General features: G+C 47.7%; 2 protein-coding genes across 3 annotated transcripts; both read right to left on the bottom strand.

Moving 5' to 3' along the window:
• Positions 1 to 287: 287 nt before the first annotated feature.
• On the bottom strand, positions 288 to 6,421 carry LOC311259699 (uncharacterized protein). Its single transcript, XM_084356984.1, has 4 exons — positions 6,258 to 6,421; positions 3,025 to 3,183; positions 2,859 to 2,948; positions 288 to 563 (listed from the first exon to the last, which is right to left on the bottom strand). The coding sequence occupies exons 1-4, from the start codon at positions 6,343 to 6,345 to the stop codon at positions 514 to 516; spliced, it is 387 nt and encodes a 128-aa protein (XP_084213110.1). The 5' UTR covers positions 6,346 to 6,421; the 3' UTR covers positions 288 to 513.
• A 1,604-nt stretch (positions 6,422 to 8,025) lies between these two features.
• On the bottom strand, positions 8,026 to 12,104 carry LOC311259606 (transmembrane protein 79-like). 2 transcript variants are annotated; one of them, XM_084356841.1, is made up of 5 exons: positions 11,612 to 12,104; positions 10,190 to 10,800; positions 9,370 to 9,564; positions 9,033 to 9,264; positions 8,026 to 8,647 (listed from the first exon to the last, which is right to left on the bottom strand). In XM_084356841.1, the coding sequence occupies exons 2-5, from the start codon at positions 10,758 to 10,760 to the stop codon at positions 8,443 to 8,445; spliced, it is 1,203 nt and encodes a 400-aa protein (XP_084212967.1). In that variant the 5' UTR covers positions 10,761 to 10,800; positions 11,612 to 12,104; the 3' UTR covers positions 8,026 to 8,442. The 2 variants fall into 2 exon arrangements, with proteins under 2 accessions (XP_084212967.1, XP_084212966.1); XM_084356840.1 differs by having other exon boundaries at positions 11,634 to 12,104.
• Between the last annotated feature and the right edge of the window lie 8,608 nt (positions 12,105 to 20,712).

Raw genomic sequence — 20,712 nt, 5'->3', positions numbered from 1 at the left:
ACACCACTGGATCAGACCAATTTAAACCTGTACAGGTCAACAACTCTACCTGATACCTGTTACATCAGGTGTCTCCAGGACCACACATTTCCATGACTGTAATGACCAATCGGTAAACCATCGACACTGTTTGTTTCCTGTTTGTTGTAAAACTCGACTAACTTGAGTTTTTGATCCGTCACACCTGAGTTCAGAGTTACCTTCTGAGATCAAACACAGGTGTTTGTTCTTTGTTGTTGTTGATCTGATGACAGTTTACATCTAAAACACACCAGGAGACACCGAACTACTTCAACTCCAACTTTATTGTCCACAACGACGAAAACAGAGCGCACAGACTTTAACATGAGATACAGAAGACCTGAAAACAAACATCAGTGATCAATAATATGATGATCGACAACTGATCACCGGCTGATTGATGATCTGAAGAATAGACACTTTACACGGATACAAATAAAGTTTATGACAAGCTTTGAAATAGCTGCGGTGATTGACAGGTGGTGGACGGGGTCATCCCTGTGCTCTTTCTCCAGTTTCTGGGTCGACGTCATCATCCAGATCTGAACGGGAAGTAAAAAGTTGAGGTAGAAAATGAAGAAGTGATGTTTTAAAAGGTAAGGACGCCTCATACAGTAAGGACGCCTCCTTCAGTAAGGATGCCTCATACAGAAAGGACGCCTCATACAGTAAGGACGCCTCCTTCAGTAAGGACGCCTCATACAGTAAGGATGCCTCATACAGAAAGGACGCCTCATACAGTAAGGACGCCTCCTGCAGTAAGGACGCCTCATACAGTAAGGACGCCTCCTTCAGTAAGGATGCCTCATACAGAAAGGACGCCTCATACAGTAAGGACGCCTCCTTCAGTAAGGACGCCTCCTTCAGTAAGGACGCCTCATACAGTAAGGACGCCTCATACAGTAAGGACACCTCCTGCAGTAAGGACGCCTCCTACAGTAAGGACACTTCCTGCAGTAAGGACACTTCCTACAGTAAGGACACTTCCTGCAGTAAGGACGCCTCATACAGTAAGGACACCTCCTGCAGTAAGGACGCCTCATACAGTAAGGACGCCTCCGGCAGTAAGGACGCCTCATACAGTAAGGACACCTCCTGCAGTAAGGACGCCTCATACAGTAAGGACGCCTCCTACAGTAAGGACACTTCCTGCAGTAAGGACGCCTCCTACAGTAAGGACGCCTCATACAGTAAGGACGCCTCCTACAGTAAGGACACTTCCTGCAGTAAGGACGCCTCCTACAGTAAGGACACCTCCTACAGTAAGGACGCCTCATACAGTAAGGACACTTCCTGCAGTAAGGACGCCTCCTACAGTAAGGACACTTCCTGCAGTAAGGACGCCTCATACAGTAAGGACGCCTCCTACAGCAAGGATGCCTCCTGCAGTAAGGACGCCTCATACAGTAAGGACACCTCCTACAGTAAGGACGCCTCCTACAGCAAGGATGCCTCCTGCAGTAAGGACGCCTCATACAGTAAGGACACCTCCTACAGTAAAACACCTCCTGCAGTAAGGATGCCTCCTACAGTAAGACACCTCCTGCAGTAAGGACGCCTCCTACAGTAAGGACACTTCCTACAGTAAGGACACTTCCTACAGTAAGACGCCTCCTACAGTAAGGACACCTCCTGCAGTAAGGACGCCTCCTGCAGTAAGGACGCCTCATACAGTAAGGACACTTCCTGCAGTAAGGACGCCTCATACAGTAAGGACACTTCCTGCAGTAAGGACATTCCTGCAGTAAGGACGCCTCATACAGTAAGGACGCCTCCTACAGTAAGGACTGTGGGAGGCGTCCTTTCTCAGAACCAAGTAGAGTCAAAACACGTCCAGTCTGATGATTCATTCATTCAGTTGTTTTTGTTTAGATAAAAAGACTGTGTTTCTCACAGCCAATCACATCCAGTGTTCTTCAGTTTAATGTGTATTGGTCCACTACCGCAGCAACTACAGCACAGGAAGTGTGGCATTTGTCACAACCTTGGCTGCGTTCCAAAAACAGGTTGAGTCGCGGTGGCGACAACAATCTTTAACAATTAAGGCCATAAAGACAATGAGGAGGAGAAGGAGGAGGAGGAGGATGGTGGTGGTAACAGGCCTAATAAGTATCAGGAAAAAAGAAAAAAAACAATCTAAAACTAAAACTAATGTCAACTAAACTTAAAGTAGGTTAAATGTATTTAAACAACAAAACTGTCTACAAATTTTAAGGTAAAGAAAAATAAATAAATAATGAATTGCCTGAATAAAATTTGATACAAAACTAATAATTCTGATAATTACCAGGTGCCGACGTATTGCCATCAAGCGCATATTTTTAGTCTCCGCATATTTCGTGTAATTTGGAATAGGCAGTATAGCGCTACTCCAACAACGTGTGGTTGATCCATGATTGTCTGGGCTGTTAGTGAACGAGGGCAGGTGTGTTCCATTTACCTCTTTCACTCCTCCTCCGCCCACTTTCCCTCCGCCCTCCAAGTGGCCTCCGTGTGACGTCATAGCAAGGGCTGAGGGCAAGTGAGCGAGGGCGACTCAAACTGTTTTTGGAACGCAGCCCTAATGTGAGATGGGCATGCACGAGAGCTGCCATCTTGGACTGCTAGGTACGGCAACTCGACTTGGTCAAACTACATACAGAACAGCAGGAAAAGCTGAAATTTGTTGAATGTTCAAATAGTCAAACTGTTATTAAAAGAAGAAGAAGACGGTGGTGAATGTGTGACGGCTGTTAGCTAGCAGGCTAATTAAAGAGTAAAGAAGAAGCAGCTTCACCATCCTGCAGGTTTACACACACTTCTAACACCAGACTACAGGAAGGACACGTCTGTCTCACCCATACTGTCCTCAGCTCTGTTCTCCAGCTGCTGGTTCTGTGGGTTCTGCTGGTTCTCTGCAGCAGGAAGATCCTCCTCCATGTGAACGTCTGACATCAGAAACACAAACATAAGTTCAGTTCAACAAATTCTGGTTTTGCTTGACGTCACTGAGACAACACTCACCTGCAGCTGCCTCTGATTGGTCGGGAGAACAGACCCTCTGGCACCTGGAGAGAGGAGGGAGGGGCTCTGAGTAGACTGTGCTGGTTGGCTGGTTGCTGGTGGGCTGGTCTATGTTGTTCCAGTATGAGCCAATGGGAGGGGAGGTCGCTGCTGACACATCTGTTCAAGAGGAAGGAAGTGATGAAAGGTCAGAGGTCAGTCTGAGCTGATGTGATACGGCATCGACACTCAGCTAGTGGTCACCTGCCAGACGAGGTGGAGGTGTGGTCAGTTGTTAGAGGAGAAGGTGTGGTTACCTGTCAGAGGAGGAGGTGTTGTCACCTGTTAAAGGAGAAGGTGTGGACACCTGTCAATGGAAGAGGAGGAGGTGTTGTCACCTGTCAGAGGAGGAGGTGTTGTCACCTGTCAGAGGTGGAGGTGTGGTCACCTGTTAAAGGAGAAGGTGTGGACACCTGTCAATGGAAGAGGAGGAGGTGTGGTCCAGGGTTTCCCCCAGAAAACTTGCTAAGCCTGGTGGAAGGTTGCAAGGGCAGCCCACCGGCAGTGAAGCATGTTTTTTGTGTGACGGGCCTGACACAGGCCAGCAACTGACTGGTGGCGGTGCTCTGTAGGTAACAGATTCATGACGTAGTAGAATTTAGACTGGTTCCATACTGCCTCGCATTAAATCAATGTTAAAGGTTGACTGGAAATTTGAAAAATGACTGTAATAATCAATGTAATCATGTGTTATTATAAGACATTTATTGACAATATTTAAGCTCCAACTGCAACTCGGTGACATATATTTACACTGGACACAATGTGGCATTGTTTACATGTGCTTCTGCTTGCTGCCATATTGATGCTGGTGCGATGGTGGAGAGACCCAACATGAGCGTTTAGCACATCTTGCCTATAAGTAGTGCAAGGAGCTTCAATAAAAGCATCTAACGCTGAATTAATAGCGGCGTTTTACTACTAAATCACTGTGAAATTAGCGCACTTAATATTGTTGATGTTTTCACGTAGTACAAAACAAACTGACAATAATTGGTCAGGTACAACCACCCACTGAATTTCGGGTCCACCAACCAATTTTGATTAAGTCTGCTGGTTCTGTTTCCCATCGCGGCATGGCACTGCTCTGCCACTGCAGCAGACGACGAGCAAACATCCATACGAGGCAGCTAGCTAACGTACTAGCTGCATGAGGCAGCTAGTATGTTAGCTAGCAGCCTTCTCAGCCAACGTTGCGCCGCTGCACTCCTGGTCAACAGGTGAACCAGCGGGTTCAACATCTCCGCCTTTGTTCGTCCGACTATGGAGGAAAAAGTCCAGCATTTTTTGGCCTTTTCCTTGTGACATCCCGTTATGTTCAATCACAAGTAGTCTAGTTTGCGTGTAGTGACAGTAGCAGTGGTTTGTGGGGTGTCAGGTGATGAAAAAGACACCTGACCCGCCATGTGTTCACGTGTTGACCATAAGATGTCGCCATTGCGCTTTCAACTTTGCTACTGATGTGTACACACCTATTTTGAATAAATAAACGATGCTTAGCCTGGCGGTGGGAAATTTTTGCCTGGCCGGCCGCCATACCCTGGGGGATACCCTGGTGGTCACCTGTACAGTCATCTGTCAAAGGAGGAGGAAGAGGTGAGGTTACCTGTCAAAGGAGGAGGTGTGGTCACCTGTTAAAGGAGGAGGTGTGGTCACCTGTTAAAGGAGAAGGTGTGGACACCTGTCAAAGGAAGAAGAGGAGGTGTGGTCACCTGTTAAAGGAGAAGGTGTGGACACCTGTCAAAGGAAGAAGAGGAGGTGTGGTCACCTGTTAAAGGAGAAGGTGTGGTCACCTGTCAGAGGAGGAGGAGGAGGTGTGGTCACCTGTAAAAGGAGGACGAGGAGGTGTGGTCACCTGTTAAAGGAGAAGGTGTGGTCACCTGTCAGGGGAGGAGGTGTGGTCACCTGTCAGAGGAGGAGGAGGAGGTGTGGTCACCTGTTAAAGGAGAAGGTGTGGACACCTGTCAAAGGAAGAAGAGGAGGTGTGGTCACCTGTTAAAGGAGAAGGTGTGGTCACCTGTCAGGGGAGGAGGTGTGGTCACCTGTCAGAGGAGGAGGAGGAGGTGTGGTCACCTGTCAAAGGAGGACGAGGAGGTGTGGTCACCTGTTAAAGGAGAAGGTGTGGTCACCTGTCAGGGGAGGAGGTGTGGTCACCTGTCAGAGGAGGTGTGGTCACCTGTTAAAGGAGAAGGTGTGGTCACCTGTCAAAGGAAGACGAGGAGGTGTGGTCACCTGTTAAAGGAGAAGGTGTGGTCACCTGTTAAAGGAGAGGGTGTGGTCACCTGTCAGTGAACATGGTCATAATTTTTCGATGTATTTTTGTCAGTTTTTATCTGCGATGACTTGTTACATCTGATTGTCTGTGGTGGTCTGTGATTGTCTGTGATGGTCTGTGATTGTCTGTGGTGGTCTGTGATGGTCTGTGATTGTCTGTGGTGGTCTGTGATTGTCTGTGATGGTCTGTGATTGTCTGTGGTGGTCTGTGATTGTCTGTGATGGTCTGTGATTGTCTGTGGTGGTCTGTGATTGTCTGTGATGGTCTGTGGTGGTCTGTGATGGTCTGTGATTGTCTGTGGTGGTCTGTGATAGTCTGTGATTGTCTGTGCTGGTCTTTGATGGTCTGTGATTGTCTATGATGGTCTGTGGTGGTCTGTGATGGTCTGTGATTGTCTGTGGTGGTCTGTGATTGTCTGTGGTGGTCTGTGATGGTCTGTGATGGTCTGTGATTGTCTGTGGTGGTCTGTGATGGTCTGTGGTGGTCTGTGGTGGTCTGTGATTGTCTGTGATGGTCTGTGGTGGTCTGTGATGGTCTGTGATTGTCTGTGGTGGTCTTTGATAGTCTGTGGTGGTCTGTGATGGTCTGTGATTGTCTGTGATGGTCTGTAGTGGTCTGTGATGGTCTGTGATGGTCTGACTTTCTGTGAGGTTCTGGTTCTTGTTGTCCATCTGATTTATTTTATGAAATGTTTTTGTTGTAAAGATTTGAATGTTTATTTGAAACTTCTGTTTTTGCTTCAGTTAGTTTTTAAATCAGATTCTGGTTCAACATTCAACTTTCTTCTGTTTCTGTGTTAAACTCTGAACATTAAACTTCAGTTAAACTCAGTTTGTTCGGTTCTGAATCAGTTTGAATGTTTTAATCTGTTCATCAACAGACGGCTTGTTAAAGTTGAATCAAACATGAGTGAACTGACCGTATGTTTGTCTGCGGAGCTTCCTGAATGGACAGTTTTCTCTGAGCCGCAGCAGACACGACTTCCTCCTCACAGGCAGAGACTCCATTCAGAAAAACCTCAAGTTTAACTTTCAAACTCGGTTCAAACGTGTCGATTCTGTAGAAACAAACTGTTTTCGTCAGTTCAGAACCTCCTTCAACCGGTGAGGACTGAAGTCAACAATCATCTCTGAAAAAAACTGAGTGTTTGTTGGCTGAGCCTACCTGCAGGCACCTCACCTGAGCCTTCAAAATAAAAGCCAAGTTAAAGAGATTGTCCTGTGTTCCCTGTTTAAATAAAGATTCACTATAATTTTTCATCCTGTTCAAAGAAAATTCACATTTTTCATGTCGGACTTGAACAAACGATGATTTGATGAAATAATCTGATCTGAGTTCAGTTAATCGCTAAACAACACGTTCTAAAAATGTTCAATATTTAAAACCTGTTTAATATTTAACACCTGTTTAATATTTAAAACCTGCAGCTCAACTCAGTGTTTGACTCATTCACAGTTTTCACAATAAGAGCATAAGTCATATTTTAAGTTAAGTTTTAAGTTTTTTCACACAGAAGACAGGAAATGAAATGAAAGTTAAACTGGTCCCAGTTTATTTAGTGAAACACTCCTCAGATCACCTGTTTTTTTTAATAATCAGTCATTTTTATTGTTTTGAAACAAGAGACAACATATCAGATAGCCATCAACATAAGGCTATAAGAAAACAGACAAGATACAAAGAATAGAAAAGGATACAAAATTATACAGTTAAACAAGAAAACAAATCTAACCCGCTTACACAGACTGGATAAAAGAAAATTAACAATAGACAATAACAGCCATAAATTTAAAAATACAAAAATTACAAAAAAAACATCCATTCATATACATTCTCACATACATAACTATACTTTGGCAGATGTGCAGGTGGTGAAATGGCATATATCATGATTCAAAATAATTTCCTAAGGATATTAACCAGCGTGTTGTTGCATAGTTGTATTAGGGACCTTTGATAAAGGAGATGTAATGCCCCCACTTTGCCAGATCACCTGATTTTTATTTTCTCACCTGTATCAACTTCCTCTCCTCAGCTCTTTGTTTCTAGTTTGACTCATCACAATAATGTTTCATATTATTGATCACAGTTGTGATTATCATGTCAAAATATCTGATGTGAAAAACAAACATTAAACTTCTGTGAAAGTTGGAGGTGAACATATAAAACAGCTGCGAGACTCACCTGCCAGGTGTTTGTGAGATCATAGATGTGATTATTGATCTACAAACATCAAAATCAATAAAAGGTTCAGACGAGCTTTAAACACAAAAACACTTTAATTATTGTTAGATATAAGTGAAATATTAATATTATTCACAAAGATGTTTTTAGATCAGAGACTTCATGTCAAAACTCTTAAACTTGGTTTTATTTTGAAGTTAGACTGTCAGTACTTCCTGTATTCAGGTGTCACTTGGTTTGGTGTCGACTGTCGGTTCGACCGGTTCAACTGGAAACACAGCAACAACTTCATGTGACTGAACTCAACTATAGTCAGTCTTCAACACTGACTGATCACTAATCAATACTGACTGATCACTCATCAATACTGACTGATCAATACGAATAATCAATAATAGACAGCCTTTAATAATTATCAATAATTACTGACGATTAACCCTTTTGCCACCAAGTTAAACTATAAAAACGCTTTTTGTTTCTAAAGAAAAGAACATGAAACAGAATTATCACACAGGAACGTTTATTGTATTTATATTAAAAATAAGGTCACAAAGTTTTCCAGAGGTTGAAAAGTAAACGACATGTTTCAGGGTTATGTGATGCTGAAACTTAGGTTTTTCATAAAAAGCTTAATGATCATAAAAGTGATTTTACAAAATAAAATGACGAATACAAACACGGACTGAACAGGAAGTCCACACAAAGTAAACAGGAAGTTGTTCAATAACAACCTCAGTCAAAAAGAACCCCCCCCCCCCAAACAACCAATCAGTCAGATGTAGTGGGAGGGGTTATAAACAAAGTGGGAGGGGTTACAAAATGAGTGGGCGGGGCTTTACATTGTACAGAAAGGGGGCTGATTCTTTAATCTCTTGAAACATTTAAAAATAAAACAAAGTTTCTTGATCATTGATCTACTCTCATCCCCAGAACCTCTGTCTGCTGCCGGGTGGAGCCAACCCCTCCTCAGGAGGAGTCGGGAGGCTGAAGATGGAGCCTGATGCCTCCACCGTGAAGATGAAGTAGGTGTTAGCAGTCATCATGGCGAGACTCGGCAGGAAGGAGAGGCCGAAACCAAACCCACGAATGCTGCTGCCAAAAGCTGCGGCCACCCAGTAAACCAGTCTGGAGACACAAAACAAACGCACCTTTATAAAAGTTTAAACTGGCCCGGAGACACAAAACAAACGCACCTCTGGAGACACGAAGCAAACGCACCTTTATAAAAGTTTTAACCGGCCCGGAGACACAAAACAAACGCACCTTTATAAAAGTTTTAACCGGCCTGGAGACACGAAACAAACGCACCTTCATAAAATTTTAACCGGCCTGGAGACACGAAACAAACAAACCTTTATAAAAGTTTTAACAGGCCTGGAGACACGAAACAAACGCACCTTTATAAAAGTTTTAACCGGCCTGGAGACACGAAACAAACGCACCTTTATAAAAGGAGACAGAACGTTAGAGCGTCCTCATTAATTTAATTAACAGTTTGTTTAAGTCTCACCGCCCGAAGGCGAAAACGACGGTCAGCAGAGGGACGAGCTTCAGCTGCTCCTGGCTCAGGTATATCGCCATGACGACCAGCTGCAGGAAGTAGATCAGGAACAGGGAGGTTGAGTCGGAGACGAAGCGTCGATGGACAGAAACCTCCTGAAGCTCCGCCTCCTTCACCGTGTCATCAAACAGAGGCCGAATCACACCATACCTGAGCCGACTGACACCCAGAACCAGCCAACCTGAGAGACAGACAGACAATGAAGACAGGGGAAGGTGAGACATGATGCGATGAGAGACATCTGAGAGCTGCTGCGTCTCTTCTTCTGTAGTGGTGTCGTTCTCACCGAGGACAATGGGGGCGGCGGCGAACACGGAGCAGCGCAGCGTGTAGACAAGTCTGAGGGGGGCGCCGTTCAGCAGCGGGGCGTCGAACGGCAGGAAGACAAACCCCCCCCACACCAGCAAAGGGAAGAAGAGCGCTGATGTCATCAGTGACACGCCCACCTTAAGGACATCCCTGCTGGGACAGCCCCGCCCACCTGAGATAGAGACAGACAGGTCAGAGACACAGACAGTTAGAGAGACAGACAGGTAGAGAAACAAACAGGGAGAGACAGACAGACAGGAGCTCTCTGTCGAGGAGGTGAAGACGTGTTATTATGGATTCCACCTGAGTTCCCATAAGCCCCGCCCTCCTCCAGCTCTGATTCAAACTGTGACCTCACAGCTCGTCTGCTTGTTCAAGAGGAACGCCGGCACCAGCAGGGGGCGGAGCCTAAAAGCTGCCAACAAGTAGAATTTCCCAGCAGCCTTCAGTCTGAACAGGAAGTTGCGGAGACAGTCACTTCCTGTTCGATCTGATTTTTAGAAGAAGACACCTGTAGCAAAGATGGCGTCCATTCACACCAACGAGATCCGTCCTCCTCGTGCATACGCCAACAAATGTCCCGTGTCCAGGTTTACTTCCTGGTAACCCAGCTCATTGAATATGTTCCCCTCTCTGGAATTTTAAGCTGCAGTACCGCGAGTGGCCACCGGGCCAGACTGGAAGCAAAGCTGAGTGGCGCTCCCTCCAGGAGGAGGGCGGGTCTTATGAGAACTCAGGTGGGGTCCGATATAATGCAATGAGGACGGACAGGTAAAGGTGTGTGCAGGTTTATTTACATGTGGCAGGGGATGGTTCCTCGGTCCACTCGTACTGGTAGCCATGTTGGTTGTAGTCCTGCGGCGCTCCTTTGGGACTAAGGAAGGGGCTCTTCTCTGACTCCAGTTCCCAGAATGCCTCACCCTCTCTGTGAGAGGAGGGCAAGGGGAGGACGGTCACCGCTGGACTGAACACCTGAGCTGCTTTCTCTGGCAGGTGGTTTTCTAAAGGCTCCGCCTCCTCCTCCAGGTGTGTCATACGCCCCGCCCCATCACAATCACCTGCCCATCCCCCCCTCCTCTCTCCCTCGGCCATCAGCTCTCTCTCACTCTCTGTCCAACTCACAGCCTCACGAAGAGACATATCTGACCTCACACTCACCCTGTCATCTTTGCCTGAATGTCTACCTGTCTGCCCTCCTGTCTGTCTGTCTCCAGGCCACTGCAGGGTGCTGGGCTCCTTCATGGCTGACCTCACCACGTCGTCCTCTCCCTCTGCCCGTCTCTCCTTCGTCCCCCCAGTGTCCTTTATCTTGGTGCTTCCTGTTGGGTGCTGGGCTTCTTCTGGCTGATTGTCAGTCAGCAGAGACATGTCTGTCTGTCTGTCTGTCTGTCTCTGTGTTTGTCAGGGTCTGTCAGAGAGAACAGTACAGTTTGTTAGTTTATCAGGTGAAAATAATCATGATGTCACCAGATCAAAATCATGACATTTTTCATGTCTTAACAGGCAGTAGAGACAGACAGGTGAGGACAGACAGAAAAGGCGTCACTGCCATGTAAATATCATCATAGGGGACACAGTGGGACATGTCTCACCACTTTCTGAGCCGTCACATAAAAACACAGATTTGTTTAAATTATGAAAGTATAAATTGTTAATTATGTTTGTTTATTGTTTATATTAAAACGAGGGTAACAAGTGAACTGTGCTGTGATTGGTGCTTGTGTGCCGCCTGATCCCAGGTCAGTTATGTGTTAAATGATAAATAACCCTGCTGATGTTTAACACTGACTGTGTGACAGCTGATGCTCTGGTTTGTATTGATCACATATTGAACTGTGATGTGTTGTTGTTCTTCTGCACAGTGACAATAAAGTTTAATTATAATAAATAATAATAAACAAAAAACAGCTGCTGCTCCGTCCTGAAGGTTAGCCCCGCCCACCGCAAGTGACGTGTGGCTAATTTAAACATGGCGGCCGTGACGTCATTCAAAATAAACATTAGACTGGGTTACCCCCCCCCCCCGACCATAAACGAGTTAAATGGAGTCTGGTGGACTTTAACACGTCATCACCTCCGCGATTATGTTACTGATCAATGGTAAGAACAAACTGATCAATAATCAATGTTAGAGGAGCAACAGCTCCGTGCTAACGTGTTAGCATGCTAACATAATAGCATGCTAACTGAGTCGGACACGGAGACAGACGGAAACTCACCGAGATTAAAAGTCAAACTCACCGCGATGATCTTCTTCTTCTTCTTCTTCTTCTTCTTTTTCTTCTTCTTCTTCTTCTTCTTCTTCTTCTTCTGTTGTTGTGGAACTCTGTAGAAGCTCAGGTGTGGTCACGTCAGGTGAGTTAAAGGTGAAAGTCCTCTTAAAGGGGAAGAGTCCGGCCGATTAAGTATCCGGCCAAATAAAAACGATAGTTTTCCTCGACTGTTAATAAAACTCTTTAATTATATTTCACAAACATATCAGATCTGTTAATAAACAAACAAACAAACAAACAAACAAACTTTGTATTCAGACTTAACACAAACACACAAACACAACCTGTCACTGTGATAAACACCATGATTACTGCATGTTCCCACAGCGCCCCCTGTCTGTGTGTGTGTGTGTGTGTGTGTGTCTGTGTGTGTGTGTGTGTGTGTGTGTGTGTCTGTGTCATGTCTGTGTGTGTGTGTGTGTGTGTGTGTGTGTGAGTTTGTGAGTCTGTCTGAGGTGTTACAGGAGATGTTAGAGGAGAGGAGGAGGTGTCAGAGGGGAGGAGGAGGTGTCAGAGGGGAGGAGGAGGTGTCAGAGGAGAGGAGGTGTTAGAGGAGAGGATATGGTGTTAGAGGGGAGGAGGAGGTGTTAGAGGGGAGGAGGTGTTAGAGGAGAGGAGGAGGTGTTACAGGAGAGGATATGGTGTTAAAGGGGAGGAGGAGGTGTTAGAGGAGGTGTTAGAGGGAAGGATATGGTGTTAAAGGGGAGGAGGAGGTGTTAGAGGAGGTGTCAGAGGAGAGGAGGAGGTGTTAGAGCAGAGGATATGGTGTTAGAGGGGAGGAGGAGGTGTCAGAGGGGAGGAGGAGGTGTCAGAGGAGAGGAGGTGTTAGAGGAGAGGATATGGTGTTAGAGGGGAGGAGGAGGTGTTAGAGGGGAGGAGGAGGTGTCAGAGGAGCGGAGGAGGTGTTACAGGAGAGGATATGGTGTTAAAGGGGAGGAGGAGGTGTTAGAGGAGGTGTTAGAGGGAAGGATATGGTGTTAAAGGGGAGGAGGAGGTGTTAGAGGAGGTGTCAGAGGAGAGGAGGAGGTGTTAGAGCAGAGGAGGCAGTGTCAGAGGAGAGGAGGAGGTGTTAGAGGAGAGGATATGGTGTTAGAGGGGAGGAGGAGGTGTCAGAGGGGAGGAGGTGTTAGAGGAGAGGATATGGTGTTAAAGGGGAGGAGGAGGTGTTAGAGGGGAGGATATGGTGTTAAAGGGGAGGAGGAGGTGTTAGAGGAGGTGTCACAGGAGAGGAGGAGGTGTTAGAGCAGAGGAGGCAGTGTCAGAGGAGAGGAGGAGGTGTTAGAGGAGAGGATATGGTGTTAGAGGGGAGGAGGAGGTGTCAGAGGGGAGGAGGTGTTAGAGGAGATGTCAGAGGAGAGGATATGGTGTTAAAGGGGAGGAGGAGGTGTTAGAGGAGGTGTTAGAGGGGAGGAGGTGTTAGAGGAGGTGTCAGAGGAGAGGAGGAGGTGTTAGAGGAGAGGATATGGTGTTAAAGGGGAGGAGGAGGTGTTAGAGGAGGTGTTAGAGGGGAGGATATGGTGTTAAAGGGGAGGAGGAGGTGTTAGAGGAGGTGTCAGAGGAGAGGAGGAGGTGTTAGAGGAGGTGTCAGAGGAGAGGAGGAGGTGTTAGAGGAGAGGAGGAGGTGTTAGAGGAGAGGATATGGTGTTAAAGGGGAGGAGGAGGTGTTAGAGGAGGTGTTAGAGGGGAGGATATGGTGTTAAAGGGGAGGAGGAGGTGTTAGAGGAGGTGTTAGAGGGGAGGATATGGTGTTAAAGGGGAGGAGGAGGTGTTACAGGAGATGTTAGAGGAGAGGATATGGTGTTAGAGGGGAGGAGGAGGTGTTACAGGAGATGTTAGAGGAGAGGATATGGTGTTAGAGGGGAGGAGGAGGTGTCAGAGGGGAGGAGGTGTTAGAGGAGAGGATATGGTGTTAAAGGGGAGGAGGAGGTGTTAGAGGAGGTGTTAGAGGGGAGGATATGGTGTTAAAGGGGAGGAGGAGGTGTTAGAGGAGGTGTCAGAGGAGAGGAGGAGGTGTTAGAGGGGAGGAGGAGGTGTCAGAGGCGAGGAGGTGCTAGAGGAGGTGTTAGAGGGGAGGATATGGTGTTAAAGGGGAGGAGGAGGTGTTAGAGGAGAGGAGGCGGTGTTAGAGGAGGTGTTAGAGGAGAGGACATGGTGTTAGAGGGGAGGAGGAGGTGTTAGAGGAGAGGAGGCGGTGTTAGAGGAGAGGAGGAGGTGTTAGAGGAGGTGTCAGAGGAGAGGAGGAGGTGTCAGAGGGGAGGAGGTGTCAGAGGAGAGGAGGAGGTGTCAGAGGAGAGGATATGGTGTCAGAGGAGAGGAGGAGGTGTTAGAGGAGGTGTCAGAGGAGAGGATGAGGTTTAGAGGAGATGTTAGAGGAGAGGAGGAGGTGTTAGAGGAGGTGTCAGAGGAGGAGGTGTTAGAGAAGGAGGTGTCAGAGGAGAGGAGGAGGTGTCAGAGGGGAGGAGGTGTTAGAGGAGAGGAGGAGGTGTCAGAGGAGAGGAGGAGGTGTTAGAGGAGAGGAGGAGGTGTCAGAGGAGGAGGTGTTAGAGGAGAGGAGGAGGTGTCAGAGGAGAGGAGGAGGTGTTAGAAGAGGTGTAAGAGGGGAGGATATGGTGTTAAAGGGGAGGAGGAGGTGTTAGAGGAGGTGTCAGAGGAGAGGAGGAGGTGTCAGAGGAGAGGAGGAGGTGTTAGAGGAGCTGAGGAGGTGTCAGAGGAGAGGTGTTAGAGGAGAGGAGGAGGTGTCAGAGGAGGAGGTGTTAGAGGGGAGGAGGAGGTGTCAGAGGAGAGGAGGAGGTGTTAGAGGAGAGGATATGGTGTTAGAGGGGAGGAGGAGGTGTCAGAGGGGAGGAGGTGTTAGAGGAGAGGATATGGTGTTAGAGGGGAGGAGGAGGTGTCAGAGGGGAGGAGGAGGTGTTAGAGGAGAGGATATGGTGTTAGAGGGGAGGAGGAGGTGTCAGAGGGGAGGAGGAGGTGTTAGAGGAGAGGATATGGTGTTAAAGGGGAGGAGGAGGTGTTAGAGGAGGTGTTAGAGGGAAGGATATGGTGTTAAAGGGGAGGAGGAGGTGTTAGAGGAGGTGTCAGAGGAGAGGAGGAGGTGTTAGAGCAGAGGAGGCAGTGTCAGAGGAGAGGAGGAGGTGTTAGAGGAGAGGATATGGTGTTAGAGGGGAGGAGGAGGTGTCAGAGGGGAGGAGGTGTTAGAGGAGAGGATATGGTGTTAGAGGGGAGGAGGAGGTGTCAGAGGGGAGGAGGTGTTAGAGGAGAGGATATGGTGTTAAAGGGGAGGAGGAGGTGTCAGAGGGGAGGAGGTGTTAGAGGAGAGGATATGGTGTTAGAGGGGAGGAGGAGGTGTCAGAGGGGAGGAGGAGGTGTTAGAGGAGAGGATATGGTGTTAAAGGGGAGGAGGAGGTGTTAGAGGAGAGGATATGGTGTTAAAGGGGAGGAGGAGGTGTTAGAGGAGGTGTTAGAGGGAAGGATATGGTGTTAAAGGGGAGGAGGAGGTGTTAGAGGAGGTGTCAGAGGAGAGGAGGAGGTGTTAGAGCAGAGGAGGCAGTGTCAGAGGAGAGGAGGAGGTGTTAGAGGAGAGGATATGGTGTTAGAGGGGAGGAGGAGGTGTCAGAGGGGAGGAGGTGTTAGAGGAGAGGATATGGTGTTAGAGGGGAGGAGGAGGTGTCAGAGGGGAGGAGGTGTTAGAGGAGAGGATATGGTGTTAAAGGGGAGGAGGAGGTGTCAGAGGGGAGGAGGTGTTAGAGGAGATGTCAGAGGAGAGGATATGGTGTTAAAGGGGAGGAGGAGGTGTTAGAGGAGGTGTTAGAGGGGAGGAGGTGTTAGAGGAGGTGTCAGAGGAGAGGAGGAGGTGTTAGAGGAGAGGATATGGTGTTAAAGGGGAGGAGGAGGTGTTAGAGGAGGTGTTAGAGGGGAGGAGGTGTTAGAGGAGGTGTCAGAGGAGAGGAGGAGGTGTTAGAGGAGAGGATATGGTGTTAAAGGGGAGGAGGAGGTGTTACAGGAGATGTTAGAGGAGAGGATATGGTGTTAGAGGGGAGGAGGAGGTGTCAGAGGGGAGGAGGTGTTAGAGGAGAGGATATGGTGTTAAAGGGGAGGAGGAGGTGTTACAGGAGATGTTAGAGGAGAGGATATGGTGTTAGAGGGGAGGAGGAGGTGTCAGAGGGGAGGAGGTGTTAGAGGAGAGGATATGGTGTTAAAGGGGAGGAGGAGGTGTTAGAGGAGGTGTCAGAGGAGAGGAGGAGGTGTTAGAGGGGAGGAGGAGGTGTCAGAGGCGAGGAGGTGCTAGAGGAGGTGTTAGAGGGGAGGATATGGTGTTAAAGGGGAGGAGGAGGTGTTAGAGGAGAGGAGGCGGTGTTAGAGGAGGTGTTAGAGGAGAGGACATGGTGTTAGAGGGGAGGAGGAGGTGTTAGAGGAGAGGAGGCGGTGTCAGAGGAGAGGAGGAGGTGTTAGAGGAGGTGTCAGAGGAGAGGAGGAGGTGTTAGAGGAGGTGTCAGAGGAGAGGAGGAGGTGTCAGAGGAGAGGATATGGTGTCAGAGGAGAGGAGGAGGTGTTAGAGGAGGTGTCAGAGGAGAGGATGAGGTTTAGAGGAGATGTTAGAGGAGAGGAGGAGGTGTTAGAGGAGGTGTCAGAGGAGGAGGTGTTAGAGAAGGAGGTGTCAGAGGAGAGGAGGAGGTGTCAGAGGGGAGGAGGTGTTAGAGGAGATGAGGAGGTGTCAGAGGAGAGGAGGAGGTGTTAGAGGAGAGGAGGAGGTGTCAGAGGAGGAGGTGTTAGAGGAGAGGAGGAGGTGTCAGAGGAGAGGAGGAGGTGTTAGAGGAGGTGTAAGAGGGGAGGATATGGTGTTAAAGGGGAGGAGGAGGTGTTAGAGGAGGTGTCAGAGGAGAGGAGGAGGTGTTAGAGGAGCTGAGGAGGTGTCAGAGGAGAGGTGTTAGAGGAGAGGAGGAGGTGTCAGAGGAGGAGGTGTTAGAGGGGAGGAGGAGGTGTCAGAGGAGAGGAGGAGGTGTTAGAGGAGGTGTCAGAGGAGAGGAGGAGGTGTCAGAGGGGAGGAGGTGTCAGAGGAGAGGAGGAGGTGTCAGAGGAGAGGGTATGGTGTCAGAGGAGAGGAGGAGGTGTTAGAGGAGGTGTCAGAGGAGAGGAGGAGGTGTCAGAGGGGAGGAGGTGTCAGAGGAGAGGAGGAGGTGTCAGAGGAGAGGATATGGTGTCAGAGGAGAGGAGGAGGTGTTAGAGGAGGTGTCAGAGGAGAGGATGAGGTTTAGAGGAGGTGTTAGAGGAGAGGAGGAGGTGTTAGAGGAGGTGTCAGAGGAGGAGGTGTTAGAGAAGGAGGTGTCAGAGGAGAGGAGGAGGTGTCAGAGGGGAGGAGGTGTTAGAGGAGAGGAGGAGGTGTCAGAGGAGAGGAGGAGATGTTAGAGGAGAGGAGGAGGTGTCAGAGGAGGAGGTGTTAGAGGAGAGGAGGAGGTGTCAGAGGAGAGGAGGAGGTGTTAGAGGAGGTGTAAGAGGGGAGGATATGGTGTTAAAGGGGAGGAGGAGGTGTTAGAGGAGGTGTCAGAGGAGAGGAGGAGGTGTCAGAGGAGAGGAGGAGGTGTTAGAGGAGCTGAGGAGGTGTCAGAGGAGAGGTGTTAGAGGAGAGGAGGAGGTGTCAGAGGAGGAGGTGTTAGAGGGGAGGAGGAGGTGTCAGAGGGGAGGAGGTGTTAGAGGAGATGTCAGAGGAGAGGATATGGTGTTAAAGGGGAGGAGGAGGTGTTAGAGGAGGTGTTAGAGGGGAGGATATGGTGTTAAAGGGGAGGAGGAGGTGTTAGAGGAGGTGTCAGAGGAGAGGAGGAGGTGTCAGAGGAGAGGAGGAGGTGTTAGAGGAGCTGAGGAGGTGTCAGAGGAGAGGTGTTAGAGGAGAGGAGGAGGTGTCAGAGGAGGAGGTGTTAGAGGGGAGGAGGAGGTGTCAGAGGGGAGGAGGTGTTAGAGGAGATGTCAGAGGAGAGGATATGGTGTTAAAGGGGAGGAGGAGGTGTTAGAGGAGGTGTCAGAGGAGAGGAGGAGGTGTCAGAGGAGAGGAGGAGGTGTTAGAGGAGCGGAGGAGGTGTCAGAGGAGAGGAGGAGGTGTTAGAGGAGAGGAGGAGGTGTCAGAGGAGAGGAGGAGGTGTTACAGGAGGTGTTAGAGGAGAGGAGGAGGTGTTAGAGGAGGTGTTAGAGGGGAGGATATGGTGTTAAAGGGGAGGAGGAGGTGTTAGAGGAGGTGTCAGAGGAGAGGAGGAGGTGTCAGAGGAGGAGGTGTTAGAGGAGGTGTCAGAGGAGAGGAGGAGGTGTCAGAGGAGGAGGTGTTCGAGAAGGAGGTGTCAGAGGAGAGGAGGAGGTGTCAGAGGGGAAGAGATGGTGTTGGAGGAGACACCGGTCTCTTTGTGTGTCTCAGCAGCTGCAGTCTGTTTATGTACCAGCCAGCACCAGCCTCCACACACACACACACACACACACACACACAGACACACACACCGTTCAGTTGGTTGTCATGACTCCTGGCTCCTCCCCTCAGTCACACCTGAAGACTTACTGAAGGTAAATATGAAGTGATGTCAACATTTGATACATTTGATATATATACATGTCTGTATGGACAAATCTAAGTCTGAGGTGTTTGGATCACACAGAAGAACATTTGAGAGACGCAGAACAAGTGAAAAGATGCTGGAGGAGCGCCTGACGCCATCTGTCAAGCATGGTGGAGGTAATGTGATGGTCTGGGGCTGCTTTGGTGCTGGTAAAGTGGGAGATTTGTACAAGGTAAAAGGGATTTTGAATAAGGAGGGCTATCACTCCATTTTGCAACGCCATGCCATACCCTGTGGACAGCGCTTGATTGGAGCCAATTTCCTCCTACAACAGGAAAATGACCCAAAGCACACCTCCAAACTAAGCAAGAACTATTGAGGGACGAAGCAGTCAGCTGGTATTCTGTCTGTGATGGAGTGGCCAGTCACCAGATCTTAACCCTATTGAGCTGTTGTGGGAGCAGCTTGACCGTATGGTACGCAAGATGTGCCCATCAAGCCAATCCAACTCGCGGAAGGTGCTTCAGGAAACGTCGGGTGAAATTTCTTCAGATTACCTCAACAAACTGACAGCTAGGATGCCAAAGGTCTGCAAGGCTGTAATTGCTGCAAATTGAGAATACGTTGACGAAAGCAAAGTTTGAAGGACAAAATTATTATTTCAAATTAAAATCATTATGTCTAACCTCGTCAATGTCTTGACTACATTTTCTATTCATTTTGCAACTCGTGATGAATAAAAGTGTTGATGAAAAAAATTGTCTGGGTGACCCCAAACTTTTGAACGGTAGTGTACATACATAAATATATATATATATGTGTGTGTATGTATGTATATATATATATATATATATATATATATATATATGTGTGTGTGTGTGTGTGTGTGTGTATGTATATATATATATGTGTGTGTGTGTGTGTGTATGTATATATTGATATATAAACACATACATAGTGATCTTTTATTTTTGTGATGAAATGACTGCATTTTTTTCAAGTTTGTTTATGAGTGATATGTGACCAACAAGTGAAAGAATGACAACAATACACAATTCAAGAAATTCTTCATTTCAGGGGTATTTTATTCATGGATTCCCAAAAAATGCCATGTTCAAAATGATTCATACCCTAGTCCAATGTCTCTCTTTAATAGTCAATCGCATAGCCTTTGTTTTCTATGAGTGCTTCGAGACGATTCTTGTATGTGTCCACAAGCTTCCTGCATGTCTCCTGTGAGATGTTTGCCCACTCTTCCTTTACGAAAGCCTCAAGCTGGGTCAGGTTGGTCGGTTTCCTAGCCTTCACTCTGGTCTTCAAGCGATGCCACAAGTTTTCAATGGGATTCAGGTCAGGACTCTGACTTGGCCATTCTAGGACGTTGACATCATTGTCCTTGAACCATTTCTTCACCACCTTGGCAGTATGTTTAGGATCATTGTCTTGCTGGTATGTCCAGTTGTGGCCAAGCTGGAGTTTCTCAGCAGATTCCTTCACATTTTCATCAAGGATCCTGATGTAATCCTCCTTTCTCATGATTCCTTGGACCTTGACGAGGTTCCCTGTGCCACTGGAAGAGAAGCATCCCATAACATTATGCCTCTCCTTTCTTCCTCCAGACATATTCAGCATCCATATGGCCAAATAACTCCAACTTGGTCTCATCAGACCACAGGATAGTTGACCACAAGCTGGGAGCTTGCTTCAAATGACCTCTTGCAAAGGACAGGCGAGCCTCCAGATGTTTCTTCCTGAGCAGCGGTGTCTTCCGAGGCCTACGTCCATGGAGACCTCCTCTGTGCAAGACTCGCTCAATGGTGGGCCGTAACACCTTTGTCGCTGCCTGGTCAAGCGTTTCAATTAGGGCCTTCGTTGTGGTCGGGGGGTTGTTGTTGACCTCTCGGCAGATTTTCCTGGCAAGTTTGGGGGACATCTTACGCTTCCTGCCACGCCTGCTGAGGTTTTTAACAGTATTGAAGCTCTTGTGCTTGTTGATTATGCTCTGGACGGTTGCCACAGGGACATCATACTGCTTCGAAATGGCCTTGTAACCCTTTCCTTCACTGTGGACACGCACAAGATGCTGACGTAGGTCCTCACTGAGCTCCTTCTTCTTGACCATGATGACCAGAAATTAAGAATGACCAGAACACTTATCCTCTATTTATACTCTTCTGGGAAGATGCTATTTTTTTATTTTTTTAATCAGTGTTTAACATTTGTTCAACAATGTTAATGGTATTTGTTCCATTGTAACATCTTAAAATAACCATGAATAATTTTGAACATGGCATTTTTTGGGAATCCATGAATAAAATACCCCTGAAATAAAGAATTTCTTGAACTGTGTATTGATATATACACATTTAATTCATAAACAAACTTGAAAAAATGCAGTCATTTCATCACAAAAATAAAAGATCACAACAATTAGCAAGGGTATGAATAATTTTGAGGACGACACACACACATATATATATATTTATATGTACACACACATACCCACTTTGCTTC

The sequence above is a fragment of the Pagrus pagrus genome, assembly GCF_965226575.1.
Source record: "Pagrus pagrus genome assembly, chromosome: 7".
NCBI lineage: Eukaryota > Metazoa > Chordata > Actinopteri > Spariformes > Sparidae > Pagrus > Pagrus pagrus.
Note: the sequence above shows the minus strand (reverse complement) of the source record. Positions and strands in the feature narration are given on the sequence as shown.

What these genes read in the sequence shown, in the direction of transcription:
- LOC311259699 (XM_084356984.1), bottom strand. Translation starts at nt 6,345, where the DNA reads ATGGAGTCTCTGCCTGTGAGGAGGAAGTCGTGTCTGCTGCGGCTCAGA. An exon ending in GCTCCGCAGACAAACATACG is followed by an intron (nt 3,184 to 6,257) that starts GTCAGTTCACTC and finishes CCTCTTGAACAG; the next exon opens with ATGTGTCAGCAGCGACCTCC. An exon ending in CCAATCAGAGGCAGCTGCAG is followed by an intron (nt 2,949 to 3,024) that starts GTGAGTGTTGTC and finishes TTCTGATGTCAG; the next exon opens with ACGTTCACATGGAGGAGGAT.
- LOC311259606 (XM_084356841.1), bottom strand. Translation starts at nt 10,760, where the DNA reads ATGTCTCTGCTGACTGACAATCAGCCAGAAGAAGCCCAGCACCCAACA. An exon ending in GGAACCATCCCCTGCCACAT is followed by an intron (nt 9,565 to 10,189) that starts GTAAATAAACCT and finishes TCTCTATCTCAG; the next exon opens with GTGGGCGGGGCTGTCCCAGC. An exon ending in GTCGTTTTCGCCTTCGGGCG is followed by an intron (nt 8,648 to 9,032) that starts GTGAGACTTAAA and finishes TTGTGTCTCCAG; the next exon opens with ACTGGTTTACTGGGTGGCCG.